This window comes from Fistularia commersonii, chromosome 14 (assembly GCF_037954325.1).
Source record: "Fistularia commersonii isolate RoL2024-O1a breed Wild chromosome 14, RoL_Fcom_v1.0, whole genome shotgun sequence".
In the NCBI taxonomy this organism is placed as follows: domain Eukaryota; kingdom Metazoa; phylum Chordata; class Actinopteri; order Syngnathiformes; family Fistulariidae; genus Fistularia; species Fistularia commersonii.
The window spans coordinates 5,297,460-5,314,258 of record NC_141297.1 but is presented as its reverse complement, the minus strand read 5'-3'; the positions used below and the strand labels follow the sequence as shown (position 1 = coordinate 5,314,258).

At 39.1% G+C, this 16,799-nt stretch overlaps 2 protein-coding genes across 2 annotated transcripts; both read right to left on the bottom strand.

The window, feature by feature from the left end:
- Positions 1–1,818: 1,818 nt before the first annotated feature.
- ythdf1 (YTH N6-methyladenosine RNA binding protein F1) lies at positions 1,819–10,107 on the bottom strand. The gene is made up of 6 exons (XM_086159156.1): positions 9,549–10,107; positions 8,531–8,558; positions 7,387–7,481; positions 5,645–7,279; positions 4,701–4,745; positions 1,819–3,957 (listed from the first exon to the last, which is right to left on the bottom strand). The coding sequence occupies exons 1-6, from the start codon at positions 9,576–9,578 to the stop codon at positions 3,943–3,945; spliced, it is 1,848 nt and encodes a 615-aa protein (XP_086015282.1). The 5' UTR covers positions 9,579–10,107; the 3' UTR covers positions 1,819–3,942.
- Positions 10,108–10,568: 461 nt separating this feature from the next.
- nkain5 (sodium/potassium transporting ATPase interacting 5) lies at positions 10,569–15,211 on the bottom strand. Its single transcript, XM_086159157.1, has 6 exons — positions 14,989–15,211; positions 13,942–14,079; positions 13,224–13,304; positions 12,073–12,270; positions 11,616–11,676; positions 10,569–11,343 (listed from the first exon to the last, which is right to left on the bottom strand). The coding sequence occupies exons 1-6, from the start codon at positions 15,040–15,042 to the stop codon at positions 11,330–11,332; spliced, it is 546 nt and encodes a 181-aa protein (XP_086015283.1). The 5' UTR covers positions 15,043–15,211; the 3' UTR covers positions 10,569–11,329.
- Positions 15,212–16,799: the final 1,588 nt, after the last annotated feature.

Here is a 16,799-nt window from a genome sequence, read left to right as displayed (position 1 = left end):
AAAGAAGCCGTTGAAGAGGAGTGTCCGGAAATAATTATCGTAATTTCACCTGTTAAAGAAACAATTTGGAAAATAACAAAAATAAGATAATTGTATAATTATTATTTGTATTATTATTGTTGTTATTTGTATTTTTATTATAATGATTATTATTAGTCTTTAATATGAAGGAGGCGGCTTCGCAGGGCCGTAGGACGTGATTTCACGGTCTAGGGCTCTAAGTTCAAAGAGCCCCCCTAACATCACCACAATTTAAAATGAAATCAAAATAACTTTTGTGTTTAACAGATAATCTCAGGAGAGCGAGGACTGGCTTAGCCAGCCTACTTTTTACTTTAATTGTCTTGAAATGTCTTTGACGCAAATAGAAGCAATTATTAAAATACATGGATAAAATTGTACTGGAAAAATGTACCAAACTAGACCAAATTTCATAATATGTATTACAATTAGATATTCTTTTGATCTTATGTATTGCTTTTATGTGCATTTTCTTGTTACCTTGTCATATTTTGCCCTGAATGTTATTCATATATTTTTAAATTAAATTCTTGTTAAATTCCATTATACATTGTTTTTAATTTCTTAACAAATAATTTATAAATTTTTAATTCATTTGTAAATCTGATTCTTCAAATCCAGTGCATTTTTTTCAAAGCTTTTCCCATGAAGATGATTTTTGATTTCTAACATAGCACTGGGAATGAGTGAGAAAGTTTTTTTTTTATATACCAACAAGACCTCACTGGAAAATTAGCAAAAGGCAAAACAACAACAACAAAAAAAAAACAGAAACATCTGAACCCCGTATTTAATTGTTATATTGCAATAGGGGCGGCGTGGCGCAGGAGGTAGAACAATTGTCTCTGGAACCAAACATTCCTGATTCGATTCCCGGCTCCTCCTTGTGTGTCAAAGTGTTGTTGAGCAATACATTGAACCCCTAATGGCTCCCCTGGTGCTGGTGGACGGCAGCCTCATGCTTCATCCATGATGAGTTAATTGCATCGAACGAATTTCCCCAAGAGAGATTAATAAATGATAAATTATTAAATGTGCGCTGTAATGGACTTTTATACACATATAGCGGAAATCCTCACACTGGCTGTGTGTGTTTATAGTAAATCTCAATAGAAGTTTCCCAGGCCAAGAGCAGTATCACCGCTCCTCGTGTTCACAGCGGACCTTGATATATCAACCATGCAATTAAGGCACGCGGTGAATGCCAAGAGAGGGATCACACTCCTCACCTGAGACAGGAAAAACAATTTACTGCAGGGTCCCTGAAGAAGACATGCTTGTATCCACACCCACCATGATCTGAAAAACCCCCTCTTACCCATTGCCAGGAAAATAAACTCAAAGTTTGATCAACCAATAATAGAGTTGCCTTTGTTTTTGTTCCTTTAATAAGATTTAAACCAGACAGCTCCTCAAGACAACATTGTTTGTTTTCATAAGGAGTTAAAAGCCAGTTCTCAGGGGGGCAGAACAATTTAAATGTGTTTGGAGTCTTCTGTTTTTGTATTTATCCCCCAAAGGGGACCACAGTAGGTCCCTGGCGTCAAAGAAGCCACAGTAATGTCTTTTAACAAGCTGTTTCAGCATTTCTGGTGTACCCCCCCCCCCCCCCCCCACACACACACCCTCTACCCCCGCATGAAAGCATGCGAGTAAATAATTTCAATGTGAATAAACTGCACAATTTCAAAATGAGAAAGTGTATTTCATTTAAAATTTTGAAGACTGAAAAAATAAATGAGCAAATGCAAGAATTCAGACTCCTGCCTAATAACTTTTTCAACTCTTATAAAAAAATTTTTTTTAAAAGTTCAATAATTTTTAATTTCCCTTACTGTTCTTAAAACACGTAAATTATAAATCACCCATAAGTTTGCCACAGCATTACTGGAAAGGTAAAAGAAAAAAAAAAAACAAGAACAAAAATTAAATCAAAAAGTCAAAATTAAGTCAAAAGTAAGGGAAAATTACAATTAAAACTTAAATTCAGGGGGGAAGTTATATTTCCAAGAAAAAAAAAAAAAGTTCAAATTCAGAGAAAAAAAATATTTAACAAGTTCTTGATAACTACATAAAAAAATAAAAGAATCTGGAAAAAATTTGACCAATCAGAATAAAAACATTTTTTAAATTAAAAAAACAAAACAGGTGACTCAATTCACTACTATCTGGCAATTTCAGGTTGGAAGACAGGACCTAAAAGATCTGAAAACTCATGACCTATAAATGTATTTCGCTGAGTAAATAAAATGTTCAGGTGATGCAAACATTCAGTGATTATAAAGAAAAGCACAACAACAGATAAGTATATCTTTAATAATGAACATGTCCAAATCTAAGAACGTGATAGTGACCTCTGATACAATGATATTTCAATTCAGGGTTGACTTAAAACTCTTTTTGCATAAATTTTCTATATTTCCAATACCATTATATAACTCTGGTTGATCCGCAGTCAAACTCCCTCTCTTTTCTTTCGCTCTCCCAAACACACATATGGACACAATACAGCAAGCAATAAAAAAAAGAAAGGAAAAAAAAAAAGCCACAAACATATACCGTATAGGCTAGTCTCTGGGTTTTATACACTTGACAATAAATCAGTTAAGTATAATGCTACAGTTAAACATTTGAGGCGTTCGCAGTTAGAAATGCCAGTAAGTTAAAGCTTACATCTTCTGAAGATGATGAGGAAAAGGTTATAGCCATGGAAAAAGAAGAAAAAAAAAAAACTTCACAAGCACATTAAGAAGAGACAAAGAGTCAGGTGACAGGCCCCGCTTGAGTTCGGAAAGCAGTACGTGCTACTTGCGCCTCCGGGATGGGAAAACACAGAGACCCCGGTCAGGACAGCGCGGGAAATAAAAACCACAGTGACATAAAAGAAAACAAAAATAAAAACAGGGAGGCGGAAAGCAAATTTAGCCTCTGTGAAAAAGCTTAAATCAAACAGGACATTTGTATTTCCATCCTTCAAAGAAGAAAGAGAGGGACCATCTTCAGACCGTTAATCTCTACACATCTTTTCCCTGAAACTAGCTGAAAAAAAAAAAAAAGAAAAAAAAAAAAAAGAAACAAAACCATGAGGTACGGCACCGAGGAAATAATGATAATAATAATCATACCGTTGCTAAAATGAAATGTTAAGGCTCCGCTCTGGAGAGAAACAAAATCTCCATCTTGACAATTGAAACTTTTAAATCAGGGAATAAGCCAGATGGTGCATGATCCCAAAATGTTTTTCTGCTTTTTTCTAACGCTTTCTAAAAGTCACGACCATGAACGATGACGCATACAGACTTTCAGTGAGCACAATCCTAAACCGAGAGAAAAAAAACATAAAACAAAAACAAAAATCACCCCTGGCATGAAAAAAAAGGGCTTTACAGAAGTTGTTTTTTTTTCTCCTCTTCTGATGATATAAAATACAACTGGCCACACACAGATAGCAGACATTTGTCATTTAAGTGTTGTTCACTCGTTAAGATTAACCAACACAAGCACTTCACATTTCTCCAACACACAAACTACAAAGTGAACAGTCACTGAATATCAGCAGCATGTTGTCGAGATTCTTCAAAAACAGACGTGCAGATATTTGTTACTTATATTTAGTTAAGAACGCGAGTTCCGGGGAGGGAACGAAAAGAGATTCGAAGGGCTGCAAAAATACAGAAAAAAAAATGGTATTATTGAAGTGATTTAACTGGAACTAGCTTCTTCCCTGCATTCTTCCTAAAGAGCGGGAACGGGGGAGAAATGTGGCTCGAAACGTTTGACAAGGGCCAAAAGTCAACAAAATTAAATAGAAAAAATATTAGTCTTCAATTTCTTCATGTCTTTGTTTTCGCTTTTCAAATCTAAATTTCCACATGTCTGTCAGAGCGCGAGCGTCGATTCAAGCAGTCAGAAGTCTTCTGTCTACTTCTGGCGATCCTGAGTGGAAGGAGAATTAAATAAACGGTTAAAAACATGATTGTCACATTTTCTTTCAGAGAAAACGCAGGGATTTAATTTTTCTTAACTGGTTGGTGAATTTTCTTCTTTTTTTTTCATAATTTTCAGCTACATAAAATATGCAGGTCTTAAAACACTTAATCAATAAATAAACAAACAAACAAATAAATAAATAAATGTGTGTGTGTGTGTGTGTGTGTGTGTGTGAAGAGAGTAAATATCAATATTAAAAAATGTGCATCCTCAAAAAAACAAAACATTAAGGAAAACACTGCTTCTGTGGGAACCATTTATTTCTGTTTTTACTGACTTCCCTATTATTATTTTCAATTCTGTATTTTATCATGATCTGTGTGTGTGTGTGTGTCTGTGTGTATGTGTGTGTCTGAGTGTGGCCTCTGACAATTCAATTTTCAGACATCGCACTGCTGTCACGATACCTAAAATTAACCCAGATTGAAGACACTTTCTTGAAGAAAATAAAAGTGGGACACAAAATCAGAAAACCATGAGTAAAACAGGACCAAATTACAAAACAATTAAGATAAAACCTTTCTATTGATATACCCCTTTTCAATCTTAACCTCTACTCTTAATTGGTAAATGAAGCTCCTATTTCCACCTGTTTCTTTTTTGTCCTAATTTAATTTCTTGATAAGCTTGGGTTTATGGCACTCTCAGTTCTCTAGATTAGTGTGATGTGGCAAAGGTGCTGATTTTACCTGATCAATTCGGGACCGGCCCTGTATTGAGGCAGGTTCATAGCTCTGTTAGAAAAACATACAAAAGTCTCATTAAAGCAATGGAGACAAAAGTCTCCAAATATCTGAATTTGCATTTTCAACAAGCATGTTTTCAATCACATGCGGAGGTAAATTAAAAAAAGCACACAAATAAGGGACTGTACATGGATGATTGGAAATACTAGAACATGTGACAAAGTATTTTTCCCTCTTGGGAAACTGATGTCATTTACAGTTTTAGCAGGATATTATAGCCGTGCCTTCTGAAACGGATTGTACAAAAGCCTCCTGTGTGTGTCCAGTCACAGACTGCTTCAAACGGAAGAATGAGCTGAACATGGATCGTCGATTAACTGGTAGGTTCGGATAATCGGTTTTATTGATATCAGACCTGGATCAATAATCTGAACATGGACGTATTCAAATAAACTAATTTTGATGGGTTTGAGATTTGATGCATAGAAAATGTATTGTGAAGCTGTAAATGGCAGGAGATAATTTGTCTGTCATGACTGGGGAAATGATTCACTTCAGTCAGGATATTGATGGGGGCCATTAATATACTCAAAAACGTTTGAATGAATTGAAGGATATCGTCACAAAAGCACATTTTCCAGCTATGTAAAACGCATGCGCTGTGGATTTAAATGAAATGAATATGAATAAAGGTGACACCGCCTGCATGGATTTGCACATCTTAGTCTATTCATAGATGAACAAAAGGCATGCACATGCACATGCACTGCACGCACGCACGCACACCAGGTCGGATAACTCTTCTGGCAGGGATCTTGGCAGGTGACAGTATATTGGTTATGGATCAAAGAATATTAATAACAAAGTGGATCAATTAATTTTTGATTTAGTCTCATTGGACCTAAACGTCTAATTCTTCGCTCTTCTGGTTTCAAAGTAATAACTACCTTTTTCACGACCTCCTCCTCCTCCTGTTTCTTCTCGTAGTGGGAGAAGTCATCAAAGATGGAGGTGGTGTGTTTGTATTGGGTGATGATCTTGAGCACCTGCTTTGCTTTTTCCAGAGGAACCTCTTGAGTGTCACGGGAGTTGGTGACCGGCTTGTTGTCATTGTTCTCCAGACGGATGTGGCGCAGCTGGCTATTAGGCACGTCCTTTACAAACAACCAGTTCACATCAAATTTGCCCTTCCACTTGTCCTGTGCCCAAACGCCAGCGCTGGTGCCGTAGTCCACTGGTGAGCGCATCTCGGCCACGCCACAGAAATGGCCGCTTCCGTTGACACTGAACAATAAGTAGACCGGACCTTTGGAGTTCATTGCCCTGTAGGCCGAGTCCAAACGTTTGTTGCCGTGCTCTGTGCTGCACCAGATGGAGTACTTGATGGAACGGTGGATGTCATCCTCTGAGTAGCTCTTGATGATGAACACTCTGCCATTTTTCAGGTTCCAGTCGAACTCCTTGGGATTGTAACTGTGGGCGGCTCGCAGCTTCTCCAGGACAGGGTGGGAGTCTGATCCCAGCTCCGGAGGCACGCAGCCGCCTCCTCCGCCTCCGTTGCCGATTCCGCCACCGTTTGAGGAGCCACTGCTGTCCAAGCTGCCGCCACCGTAACACAAGTTGCGGTTGCGCGGGGCCACCCAGCGGGTCTGAGGTGTGGGAGCAGAGTTGTGATTCTGGTAAGACTGCAAGGGAGGGGGCGGAGGTCCCTGCATGGTCATCTGCTGCACGAGGGACTGGGCCGACTGCAGAGACTGCTGAAGGGGGGGTAAGAGGCTTGGAGCGTGAGAGTGAAGCGGCTGTGGCTGGTGTTGTTGGTGGTGGGGGGGCAAGGGAGGTGCCATCTTGGTAGCTGCTGCTTTATTATCCCATGTATCAATGTCCATGTTGTGTTTAAGAGGAGGTGGAGGGAGAGCTCCTCCACCTAAGGGCATACCAAGCTTGTTCTTGGTCTTCTGTTGCTGCAGCTTGGCAGGTTTACTAGCGATAGCGGCCCACGATGTAGGTTTCGGGGGAGGCATTCCTATTGGTGTGCCCCCGTTGCCCGTGGCAACAGCTGCTGCCACACTACCGCCACCACCGATCACAGAGCCGGCAGTTTTCACACCAGAGCCACCACCTGTCACGTCCCCACCTAGCTTTAGGCTCAGCATGCCCTGCTCTAAGCTGTTCATACCTGGAGCTTTGCTCAGGGTGTCACTATGGAAACCTGTCTGGCCGTCAGGGACTAGAGTGCCTCCTAGAGAGCTGGGTGGGTAACTGTAACTCCCCCCATAGGCTGAGCTTTGAGTCTGCTGGCCCTGAGAGCCACTGGTGCCCCAGGCTGAAAAAGCTGGGTTCTCTGGGAAAAAGTTAAACCTGTGAGGATAAATGCTGCTGCTGAGCCCCCCGGGCTGCCCAAATACTGTATCGTGCATGAAGTGGTGGTCTCCATTGCTGAGGGGGGCATAGGGAGTCAGGTAGGGGATAGGTGGATCACCTCCTGTAGACCAGGGGGCCTCACTGAGGGGGTATGGAAACCCGATGGAGGGGGCATAGTAGCTGGAGAGGTAAGGGTCTGTCATGGATTGATAGCTGTTACTCTACAAAAAAGAAAGACAACGAAAATCATGTTTCACTTTGACAAGATGTAGTGAAATTCATTCAAATGGTCCGAGGCCTGAAAATAAAGGCCTCTGGTGTTGCTCACCTGGTTTGATTGGCTGGTGAGATAAGGCTCAAAGTCATTGTCATGGACTGTGTCCTTCTGGTGAAGGGAGCCATTCTGCACTGAAACCGGAAAGGCTGCAATGAAATAACACTGTTATTGTCAAAGCTGCAGTTGAATTTGCATTTCAAAAAAAAAAAGTCAATGAAAAAGCCAAATTATCAAGATGAACATATTTAATGTAGATTAGATACTAAAATTGGATCCGGTCATCCGCTGCAAAGAGGTCTAGATAAATAACCTTTTGTGTATTTAAAAATGATTGACAGGTTGTCATTTGGCGAGCCGTTTGCCCTTTTGGTGACGTGTTCATTGCAAGCGACTTTGATAGAAAACACGTGGTTGAAAAATGTGGAACGGCTACTGAATATTTAGAGTTAGTCCTGTTCTGGTAACAATGTCAGAAATTACAGTAGCTATAACCACAGAGTGGAAATCCATGAATGTGCAAGTCTATGCTCTGATTCTAGTATCTCTGACTAATGTTATACTCAGGAAATCAATTTGAATCTATTAGGCAAGGTCTACACAGGGAATGGCAACATGCTACCACTGGAAAACACTGCTTTATGGAGTTGAGTTACAACCGATTTTCTTGTGAATTATGTAAGTGCACCTAAAAAGTCAGTCATAAACTGGAGAATCACGTTTGACAAGGGCTATTTGTTCAGTTTGGAAAGCTGTATATGCACACGTGATTATCAAAGAACATGATAAATTAAGGCCTTCTGTGGCATTCAATCTTGATGTATATTTGTTTTACAAAGGGTGAGTGAGGTCTTATAACAATGAGGCCATCGTATCTCCTCCACGGATGATTTTAACACATTTAATCAGATCTTTGTCAGCTGAGATAACTTCAGGTCCCGAAATAGATTCTGATTGGTATGAAAGCATGATGGAAAAAATTGAAAGAGTAATATTGTTGTTTTCAGTGAAGACATGGCTCCAAGAATATATGATTCCCAGTCAGCGAGGGAGAGGTTTTAGTTGAAACTGATAGGTAAAGCTTGCACGTTTGTTCGTTTGTTGTGAGAAACTTGAGTTTCCTGACAAATATGTAGCACTGAATGGTAGTATCATTACACAATGACATTGTAACATGAAGTCATTACGTCACTCTTACCTTTGCTAGCATCCTGTCCTTTTGATATCTTGGTGGTTGAAATGAAAAGGTGAATGCATGTAAAAGGAAGAGGAACAGAAAATTTGCATTAAAGTTATTGATAAAAGTATCGAAGCCTCATGCAGTCCAACCTTCTGCAGGCTTCTGTGGATCGAACTTCTCGTCATGTAAAGAGATTTTCCTATATCATTACTGGACCTTGATTAGTTTATGTATGATTTGATTTTGATTATTATATAAAATTGTAGTGGGGCAGACACTCGTCTCATAGATCTTCTACAAGTAATTTTGCTGACAGAAGTGTGCCCCTTTCAACAAATCACATCCAATTTGGTTATTATTTATTTGAGTTGCACTGTATTTACATTATGCTAATACATTTTCAAATACAAAGGCTAAAAAGCCTTTTAGGTCACGGCAATCTACTATTGTCCAACACAAATACAAGATCACATTAGATATTGTTAAAAGAAATAATCTAAATTCATCAAGATTCCAACTGAACATTAGCAAGAAATTGCGTTTCAGCATACAGACCACAATAAAGGTACAAAATGATAGTCCAAAATTAAAGCCAGAAATTCCATAAATTATATTCAATAGGCCCAAATTAGAAACCTACACACATATTCCAATAGCTGAAATGAAATGACTTGGACACATTACGTGGTCACACTCATATATTCCATTTGTGGTGATTATGAGGCCACAGTTGAGTGTTTAGAGGGGCCCCCGGAGGTCGAAGGCTCCCGGGCACTGGCCAATTCCTTCATCCGTTTTAAACGGAATATGAATAACATATTTATATAAACAATCCATTTCTGCTTCCCAATCTTTGCGATCCTACTGCAAGAGCAAGCTGTGCACCAGGCCTCGGATGCAAGCAGTTTTACAGCTAACTCAGGTGGCTAACTAGCTGGCCTCAGTGTTACAAATCTCGCCTGCAGAGATTTGGAGATTTAGGAAAATAAATAAATAAACAAATAAAGAGGCGGAAAGCCCAGTCTATCGATCCTACCTGAGGGTCAATACTCGTGGCAGACATCATTTATCCTCTCGGTGTTGTGTTGAAGCCCTGACAAGACGTTACAGCGTGTGAGCTTAACAAACTCCGCAGAGTGGAGAGGCGAGGAGCTAACAGTCAGGAGAGGCTGTTAGTTTGCTAAAGACAGTTAGCCGCAGCAGTTAGCCGCTGGCTGTTCACGGCGCGGACGGTTCGCTTGTCGTAGTCTTGCAGACTCTCCGCGGTGTCCTGTCAACATGAATCCGGCGGGGCTTCAAACCTTCACCGTACCATTAAATTCAAGCAGTCTAGGTGGCCGAGCTCACTTGCCCCAATGGTAGAAAGCTTCAACCGGGTTCGTTCGGCGGAAGTGACGTCGGTTACGTAGAACGCTGCGTCCTCAGCTACCGAGCAGCGCTAACGCGAACTAATGCTAACCCGTTCAACATTTTGGACATCTGTGTCAATGACACAATGACATGTCGCAAAGATACCAATTTATTATGTAATACCCACGTTGCGCTATCATAAGTGTGAATGAAATAACCCCCGTTTTCAAGAAACACCGATTATAGAGCGTGCCGCTAACGGCATTAGCATTATGAAGCAGAATGCAACAAACGCTTACACAACCTTCGGTCGGATGATAAGAATCGTTAACAAACATTTATTTAAGGCGCTTATTTTACCGGATGATAGCCTGACCGCACGTAAGAAAAAAGAAATACATGTAAAAGTTCATAAAATATATACTTAAATTACGCCTGTCCACAAATGTGCGTTTTTTCTAAGAAAACATGTCAAAATTCAATGAACCATAACGGCGACCTTTCGCCGAAAAATGATCAGTTCCTGTTTGTTTTCGTACTTTCTGCTATATGGTTGCTTTTCTGTTTCAGTTTTTTTCCCCAGTATATTTATATGCGTGTTGAGTGCATCTGCATTTGTGGTTTGTTCCTTTTGCTCCCACCTGTCTGAACAAGTGATCATGAAAGTTGTGCGTATGTAATTACAATTTCGATGAAGAGGAAATATAAACACTGACAGACTAAATAGTGAGTCTTTTTAGCTTCACGATGCACCACAGTATTTTTTTTTTATTGATAATATCTAATATGCGCAACACTCTAGTACAATGTGTAACAGATATTATTAGTTTTTAATTCAGGGCTTTTCAAAGTCTGAATCCAGGGGCCTCCTTATGAAATTCCTTTAGAAAGTGGATTTCATGTTCTAAGACATTTTGTGTTAACTCTTTGAGACGCTTAAAACTCGAGCCAAATGTTTCTTTTGATAACTAATATCTGTTCATGGGTTTCCCAAGACTGCACAGAATTTTCCCCCCGTCTCACACTTTGAAAGCCTTTAGACAACGCAATGCAAGAGTAACCACATTTTTCCAGATGTGGTTTGTTGCACATGAAAGTTTTATGTCACAGCAAAGTTATCGACATCATTCACACCTTTCTGAGTAGCTTGAGTATTCTCTCTCACACATACACACACACACACACTCACACACTCACACACATACACACTCACTCACGGAGGTAGCAATAGATTTACAACATCTGAGAGGTCTAGAAGGAACGCATAGAGAACAACTGGGCTTGACGCACTCAGCATCCCCCCACTGTTCAGTTTGCGTGGTCCCATGTGAGGTGATTTATTGCAAAAGAAAAAAAATTAAATAAAAAGCCAAAGAATTTGCACAAGAAGAGTCTTCAGGGTTGTTGAATCCTCCGCCTTGTTTCATCTCCCTTTCCTCGACTGCTTTCCCCTCTGTCGTTCAGTATTCAGTATTTATAATCTAAAGAGAAATGCAGAGACGCGTACAAGTGAGAATTAAGCGGATCGGGAGCAACAGTTTGGAGGGATGATTAAAACTCATGAATGACAATAACTAAAGTAAAAAGGATGAAAAAAAAAAAGATCTAATACAAATGGAAGGCAAATGTAGCAACGGGAGGCGCTATTTTTATTTTAAAGAGATAATATTTTAGGATGTGGATTAAAAAACAAAACAAATGTGATATTTATGGCTCCACTCGTCTGTGTGAGGATGTTATTGATCATACTCACAGCTGTCCTCCTCTTCTGAGAAAGTGCTGACAACATAGCAGCCATAAACAAATCCAGGGAGCTGAGGGGGTGAATAGTGACATGTTTACAACTAAATCGCAACAAGCGAAGACCAGAATCATTAGCCTTTTCATTTGAGGTCATTTTTTAATTTTTAATCCTCTGTAACATTTGGCCAAATATCATCAAATTTCTGTATATTTCCTGTGCATCTTGTATTTGCAAGTGTTATTTGCAGTCCTTATGTCTTCTATTGTAAGTCGCTTTGGATAAAAGCGTCTGCCAAATGTAATGTAATGTAATCAAATGGAATAAGTATGTTAATAATCAACTATTGGATTTTTGAAATTCATCTCAAGACTAGTGTTGTCCCTCAGCGTTGTCTCCATTTTTCAATGGTGATAAATGCGCCAAATAAAGCAACATGTCACATCCAACAAAGAGACAGTTAACTCACCGATAACAGGAGCTGGATGACGCACTGCAGGACCTCAATGTGCTGGTACTCGAGCCAGCAGCTCGGCACGGTGGTCAACTCTGGGTTCTGCTGATTCTTCCAAACAGTGGAGGGAAGAGCTTCGCTCCCGCAGCCCGGACCGTTCTCCTTCCACCAAGTTCGATGTGAAGACACGCCCAGGGAGAGAATATCGCTTTCCTGCACAGACAACACAGATGAAATGCCAAAGCAAATCCTATCAGGTCAACAATAGTAGATGGTTTTCTCCATCGCTAAATTGTGTTCAGTCATGCAGGGAGGAAAGATGGAATAAAAGTTACCCATCGTTTTCCTGTTCGAGTCAGAATATTCAAGCTTTGCTGTGCAGAAAATCATAGACTTGCACAGTTTGAGTGATCCAAGTTTTTTCATAGCCAAGAATATTCGATGAATTTACACATTTTCTCAGTGTTGACAGAAGAAGCAGCCTTCACAGGTATCATAAACACCGCAGAAGCCAATTCTGGTCCTAAAAATATCCAAGTGTGGTATGTTAAAAAAAAAAAAATCTTTAGTATGAGTTAATACTAAGATGGCTCTGTATTGTTTCATCTTATTAATATTTTTCTTTAAACGCCACACTTGCTTCCATCTTTTTGGTAACATCTAGACAACAGTAAAAAGCTATAATTATATAATATTTCAATTTGAGTTTGTCTATGTCCTGTGAAGCTTGATGAAACGCCTTGTATCTGAATGGCGTTTTATAAACAAATTTGCTGTTACATTTCAGTCATTATCAAAATAAAATGTCTACAATGTTTCAATAATATGCTTACTGTGCTTACTATTTATTGTTTTGTTTGTTTTTTTTGCTACCTATCTGGCTTCAATGTGGACAGCAAAACAAGAATTTGGGTGTCGAGGGAAACATGTTTCCAGATTGTACATATGACAGGAAACACTTTGAATGCCTGTGTTTAGTGATCATGGATCTCAGTAAAAATAGAGAAAATATATTTTTTAATACAGATTTGGTGTAGAGGTGATTTATTAGGAGTTTGACACTGGATGAGGGTCCAGACAGGAGCACAAAGACGGACCCTGTCATTTAGGAGAGGAAGCAGCCTCGCCTTGTAATTTCCCGTCACTGAGGTGACCATTAGACTCACCTTTGAAAGTCCACCCAAATCCAAGTACAAGCAGCTAACAAACACATTCCAGCTGAGCCACACCAACATCCACAGCAGGTACTGGATACACAAAAACACCATCAATTAGCTGGGTAATCTTCATTATGTTTTTACGGTGCGTACATTTTTTCACGGTCTGATCATGAGGGTCACGTGTTAATGGACTGTGGATTTAGCGTGACTGACAAAAAAATTCAGTTAGTCATTAGCGTAGCCTTTTTTTTTTAAATACCGAAAAGTTAATGGAATTTTACGTTAAAGGAACTGAGATGTAAATCGGTTACAATCGAAGATGACTAAATGACAAAGCATAAAAAATTATCCACAAAATATTTGTTGTCAAGTGTAAAGTGGGAAGATTGTCCATCACACAAAGTGACTATGTCTGACAAATAACCCCTCAGTCAAATTCCCACGTCATTGAACTACGTCAGGAATGGAAATGACGCAAAAGTTAAATAGTTAAAAGGTCTGATCAGATTAGTTAGCGAAGAGCAATTCGTTTGGTTCAGTTGAAGATCTCACTTTCACATTTAAGCAGGTGTTATGGATCAATTTACTGTCATTTAGATCACTCTACGTTCTATATTATGTGGCCAAGACTGAGGAATCTGCTTCCTTCTTGTCACAAACACACTAAGTGACAGATCAAAAGCTTTTATTCTCAGGTCGCTATAATACCAAACACCTCTCTTACCATGACGACGTAGCGTGGTCTGTACTGGATGACACCGAATAGGCCCAGGATGACCACAATGATGTGAATGAAGTTCACCATGATTGGCGCCCACTGGTAACCGAGGAAGTCGAAGACCTGCCGCTCCAGCGCGGTTACCTGTGGGAGGTCAAAGGGTCGGACGAAAATTTGGAATCTCGCACTTGTGCGTTCCACAATGTTTTGCTGTATGTATATTTATGAGCAGCGACGACAACAGAGCAGAAGGGAACGAAGTACGAGCTGTATTTGGAGCAGTAAGCCCTTGCCTTAGACTGTTACACTGTTATACATCAGACTTAATCTAATAACTATTAGTTTAAAAGCACTACAGCACACAACAGTTTTTATTGGAAAAAGAGCGAGAGTTCTCGCTTGTTCTGTCCAACCAACAGTCAAACCATTAAGTTTATTTCGGCCTCAACATCTGTCTCTGTCTTTAATAAACACAAAATAAAACAAAAATGGCCCGGGCTTTCTTTTCTTTTTATTTTAAATTACTATTGAATTTTAAGCTAATTTCTGGTTTATTTTAAAAGAAATTGGAGTACAATTTAACATCATCAGTCAATTTGATCGAAGAGATTGATGATGAGATACAGCAAATAATATGCTTCTGTAAAAATTGAGTTTGCTAAATATGTGAATATCACACCTTGTAAGTTTTTTGATTGTTTACCTTTGAAAATAGTGCAACACAGGTTTACCATAAATAAAAAAATCGTGAAAACCCACATAATCTTAAATTTGTCCAATTTATGATTTTTTTTAATCAAACATTGAGTACGGTTTCTTTTTTTTTTTTTCAATAAAATACACATTTCAAACCCGTAGACGCACTTGCTTAAAACAAGACAGGACCAGAAGGGAAACCTCTTAGAAATCTCTCCCGGTGCGAACGGTTGATAATTCTTTAACTTTTAAAGATTGTTCTTCCTTTTTTTTTTTACACCTGTAATATTATTTCTGCAGCCTCTGTGGAATCAGATGTGCACCTATAACAAAAAATAAAAATAAAAAACATCTTACCAGCTGCAGGCAGCACAGGAGGACCAGTGTGCATCGACCGGAGCAGCAGCCCATCTCTCCTCTCTTTCCACCGCCGGATGCTGGGAGGAGAAACAACAAACGGATATATTGGTTCTAAATAATAATTCCCCCCCTAAAAAAGAAAAAATATAAAAACAAGAGCCGGCAATCGGTCCGGGAAACACTTTACTTTCACGAAAAACAAGAAGGGTCCCCTGCATGAAAACAGAAGAGGCAGGGGGAGGGGAGAGGTATGAGGGGTGAATGATGCCGCCCAGAGGGAGGGGAGAGGAGGGGGCAGGGAAGCCCTCTGTCTGAAGGGTATGTGTGTGTGTGTGTGTGTGTGTGTGTGTGTGTGTGTGTGTGTGTTTGTGTGTGTGTGTGTGTGAGAGAGAGAGAGAGAGAGAGAGAGTGTATATGCAAATAGAGAGTAGGTGGAACTCTAAGATAAGATATGTTGGCTTATTCAGAGCTCACTATGTGCAATAACTTCTTCTGTGCAACAACCCATATCCATAGCTTATATAGTGCAATAAACCAGCTCTATATATTCACCTGCATAAATACTTGTACATACTTTAATATTTTTGTTTTTTTACATTTTTTTATATTTTTAGTTTTTTTTTTAATATTGATTTTTGTTTTTTTTATATTGATTTTTATCCTTTTTTTCATAGTAATGCTCATATTTTCTCATCTCGTATCCTTTGATGAGGAACTTCTTCTGTAACAAATTCAAAAATCGATGAAGGGATCAATAAAGTAATTTGGATTCTGATCCAATAATCATGATTGATCCTTTATTAATCCACGCGGGGAAATTCATTCTCTGCAATTAACTCATCATGGATAAACCATGATCTGCCATCCACCAGCACCAGGGGAGCAGTTAGGGGTTCAGTGTGTTGCTCAGCAATACTTCAACATACTAGGGTAATGGATATAATGGATATAAATGTAAAGTCTATGTCCAATAAACACTATATAATACAAAAGTATAAAAAGACATGCCCTGTGCAAGGAATGGTTATAAAAGTCAGGTGTACAGTAGGGGATGTGGGTGGTAAAAATGAAGATAAATTCATTTAAAGTGGTTCAGCCATCTGTGAAACTGCTGAAAATATAATTGAAAAGTAAAACTCTTTAAACCCTGCTCCCTGTCAGCACATGTGCACGTTGATATTATTTTGCAGAGGGAAAAATTTCAAGCTTGATCACACTGTATTTCTGACCTCAAATGTCAACGGCTGATTGTAAGAAAGTGGCCACTCTTGTCAGTAAAAGACTCTTTGAATAGATTTTAAATGATTCAAACTGGAGACCACTTCCCATTTTTTCACATTTCTGACACAGACATAGACAGCCGGTATTTTGCATAGGTCTTTGCACAAACCTTGAGTCAGACTTTTAAGCAATGTCAATATGTGGACAAACGAACTGTGAATTCCAACCATTATTACAATTTACAAATGATATTTGACTTCATAAATGTAAAAAAATAAATAAATTGGAGTTCAGACATCATTATGCTTCACAGAATGAATCTAAATGCTGATTTATTTCTGATCCCATAGACAGTAATTTAGGTACACTAAAAATCTGTACCTGCAAATTTCTATCCATTGAATTGCATGCGAGTTAGATCTTTTGGGAAGCATTTCCAAAAATTGGTGAAGAATTCATACTTGTTCTAAATGAATGATTGGATCAATGAATGTGGGAGCTCAAACAGGAGATTATTTAATTTTTGGAGCTACTTGAGAACACTTGAGAATTTTCCTGAGCTGAAGGACACAGATTGGCTTTGTGAT

What these genes read in the sequence shown, in the direction of transcription:
- nkain5 (XM_086159157.1), bottom strand. Translation starts at nt 15,042, where the DNA reads ATGGGCTGCTGCTCCGGTCGATGCACACTGGTCCTCCTGTGCTGCCTG. An exon ending in TCCTGTGCTGCCTGCAGCTG is followed by an intron (nt 14,080 to 14,988) that starts GTAAGATGTTTT and finishes GACCTCCCACAG; the next exon opens with GTAACCGCGCTGGAGCGGCA. An exon ending in ATTTGGGTGGACTTTCAAAG is followed by an intron (nt 12,271 to 13,223) that starts GTGAGTCTAATG and finishes TTGTCTGTGCAG; the next exon opens with GAAAGCGATATTCTCTCCCT.
- ythdf1 (XM_086159156.1), bottom strand. Translation starts at nt 9,578, where the DNA reads ATGATGTCTGCCACGAGTATTGACCCTCAG. An exon ending in CCACGAGTATTGACCCTCAG is followed by an intron (nt 8,559 to 9,548) that starts GTAGGATCGATA and finishes TCAACCACCAAG; the next exon opens with ATATCAAAAGGACAGGATGC. An exon ending in AGGACAGGATGCTAGCAAAG is followed by an intron (nt 7,482 to 8,530) that starts GTAAGAGTGACG and finishes ATTTCATTGCAG; the next exon opens with CCTTTCCGGTTTCAGTGCAG.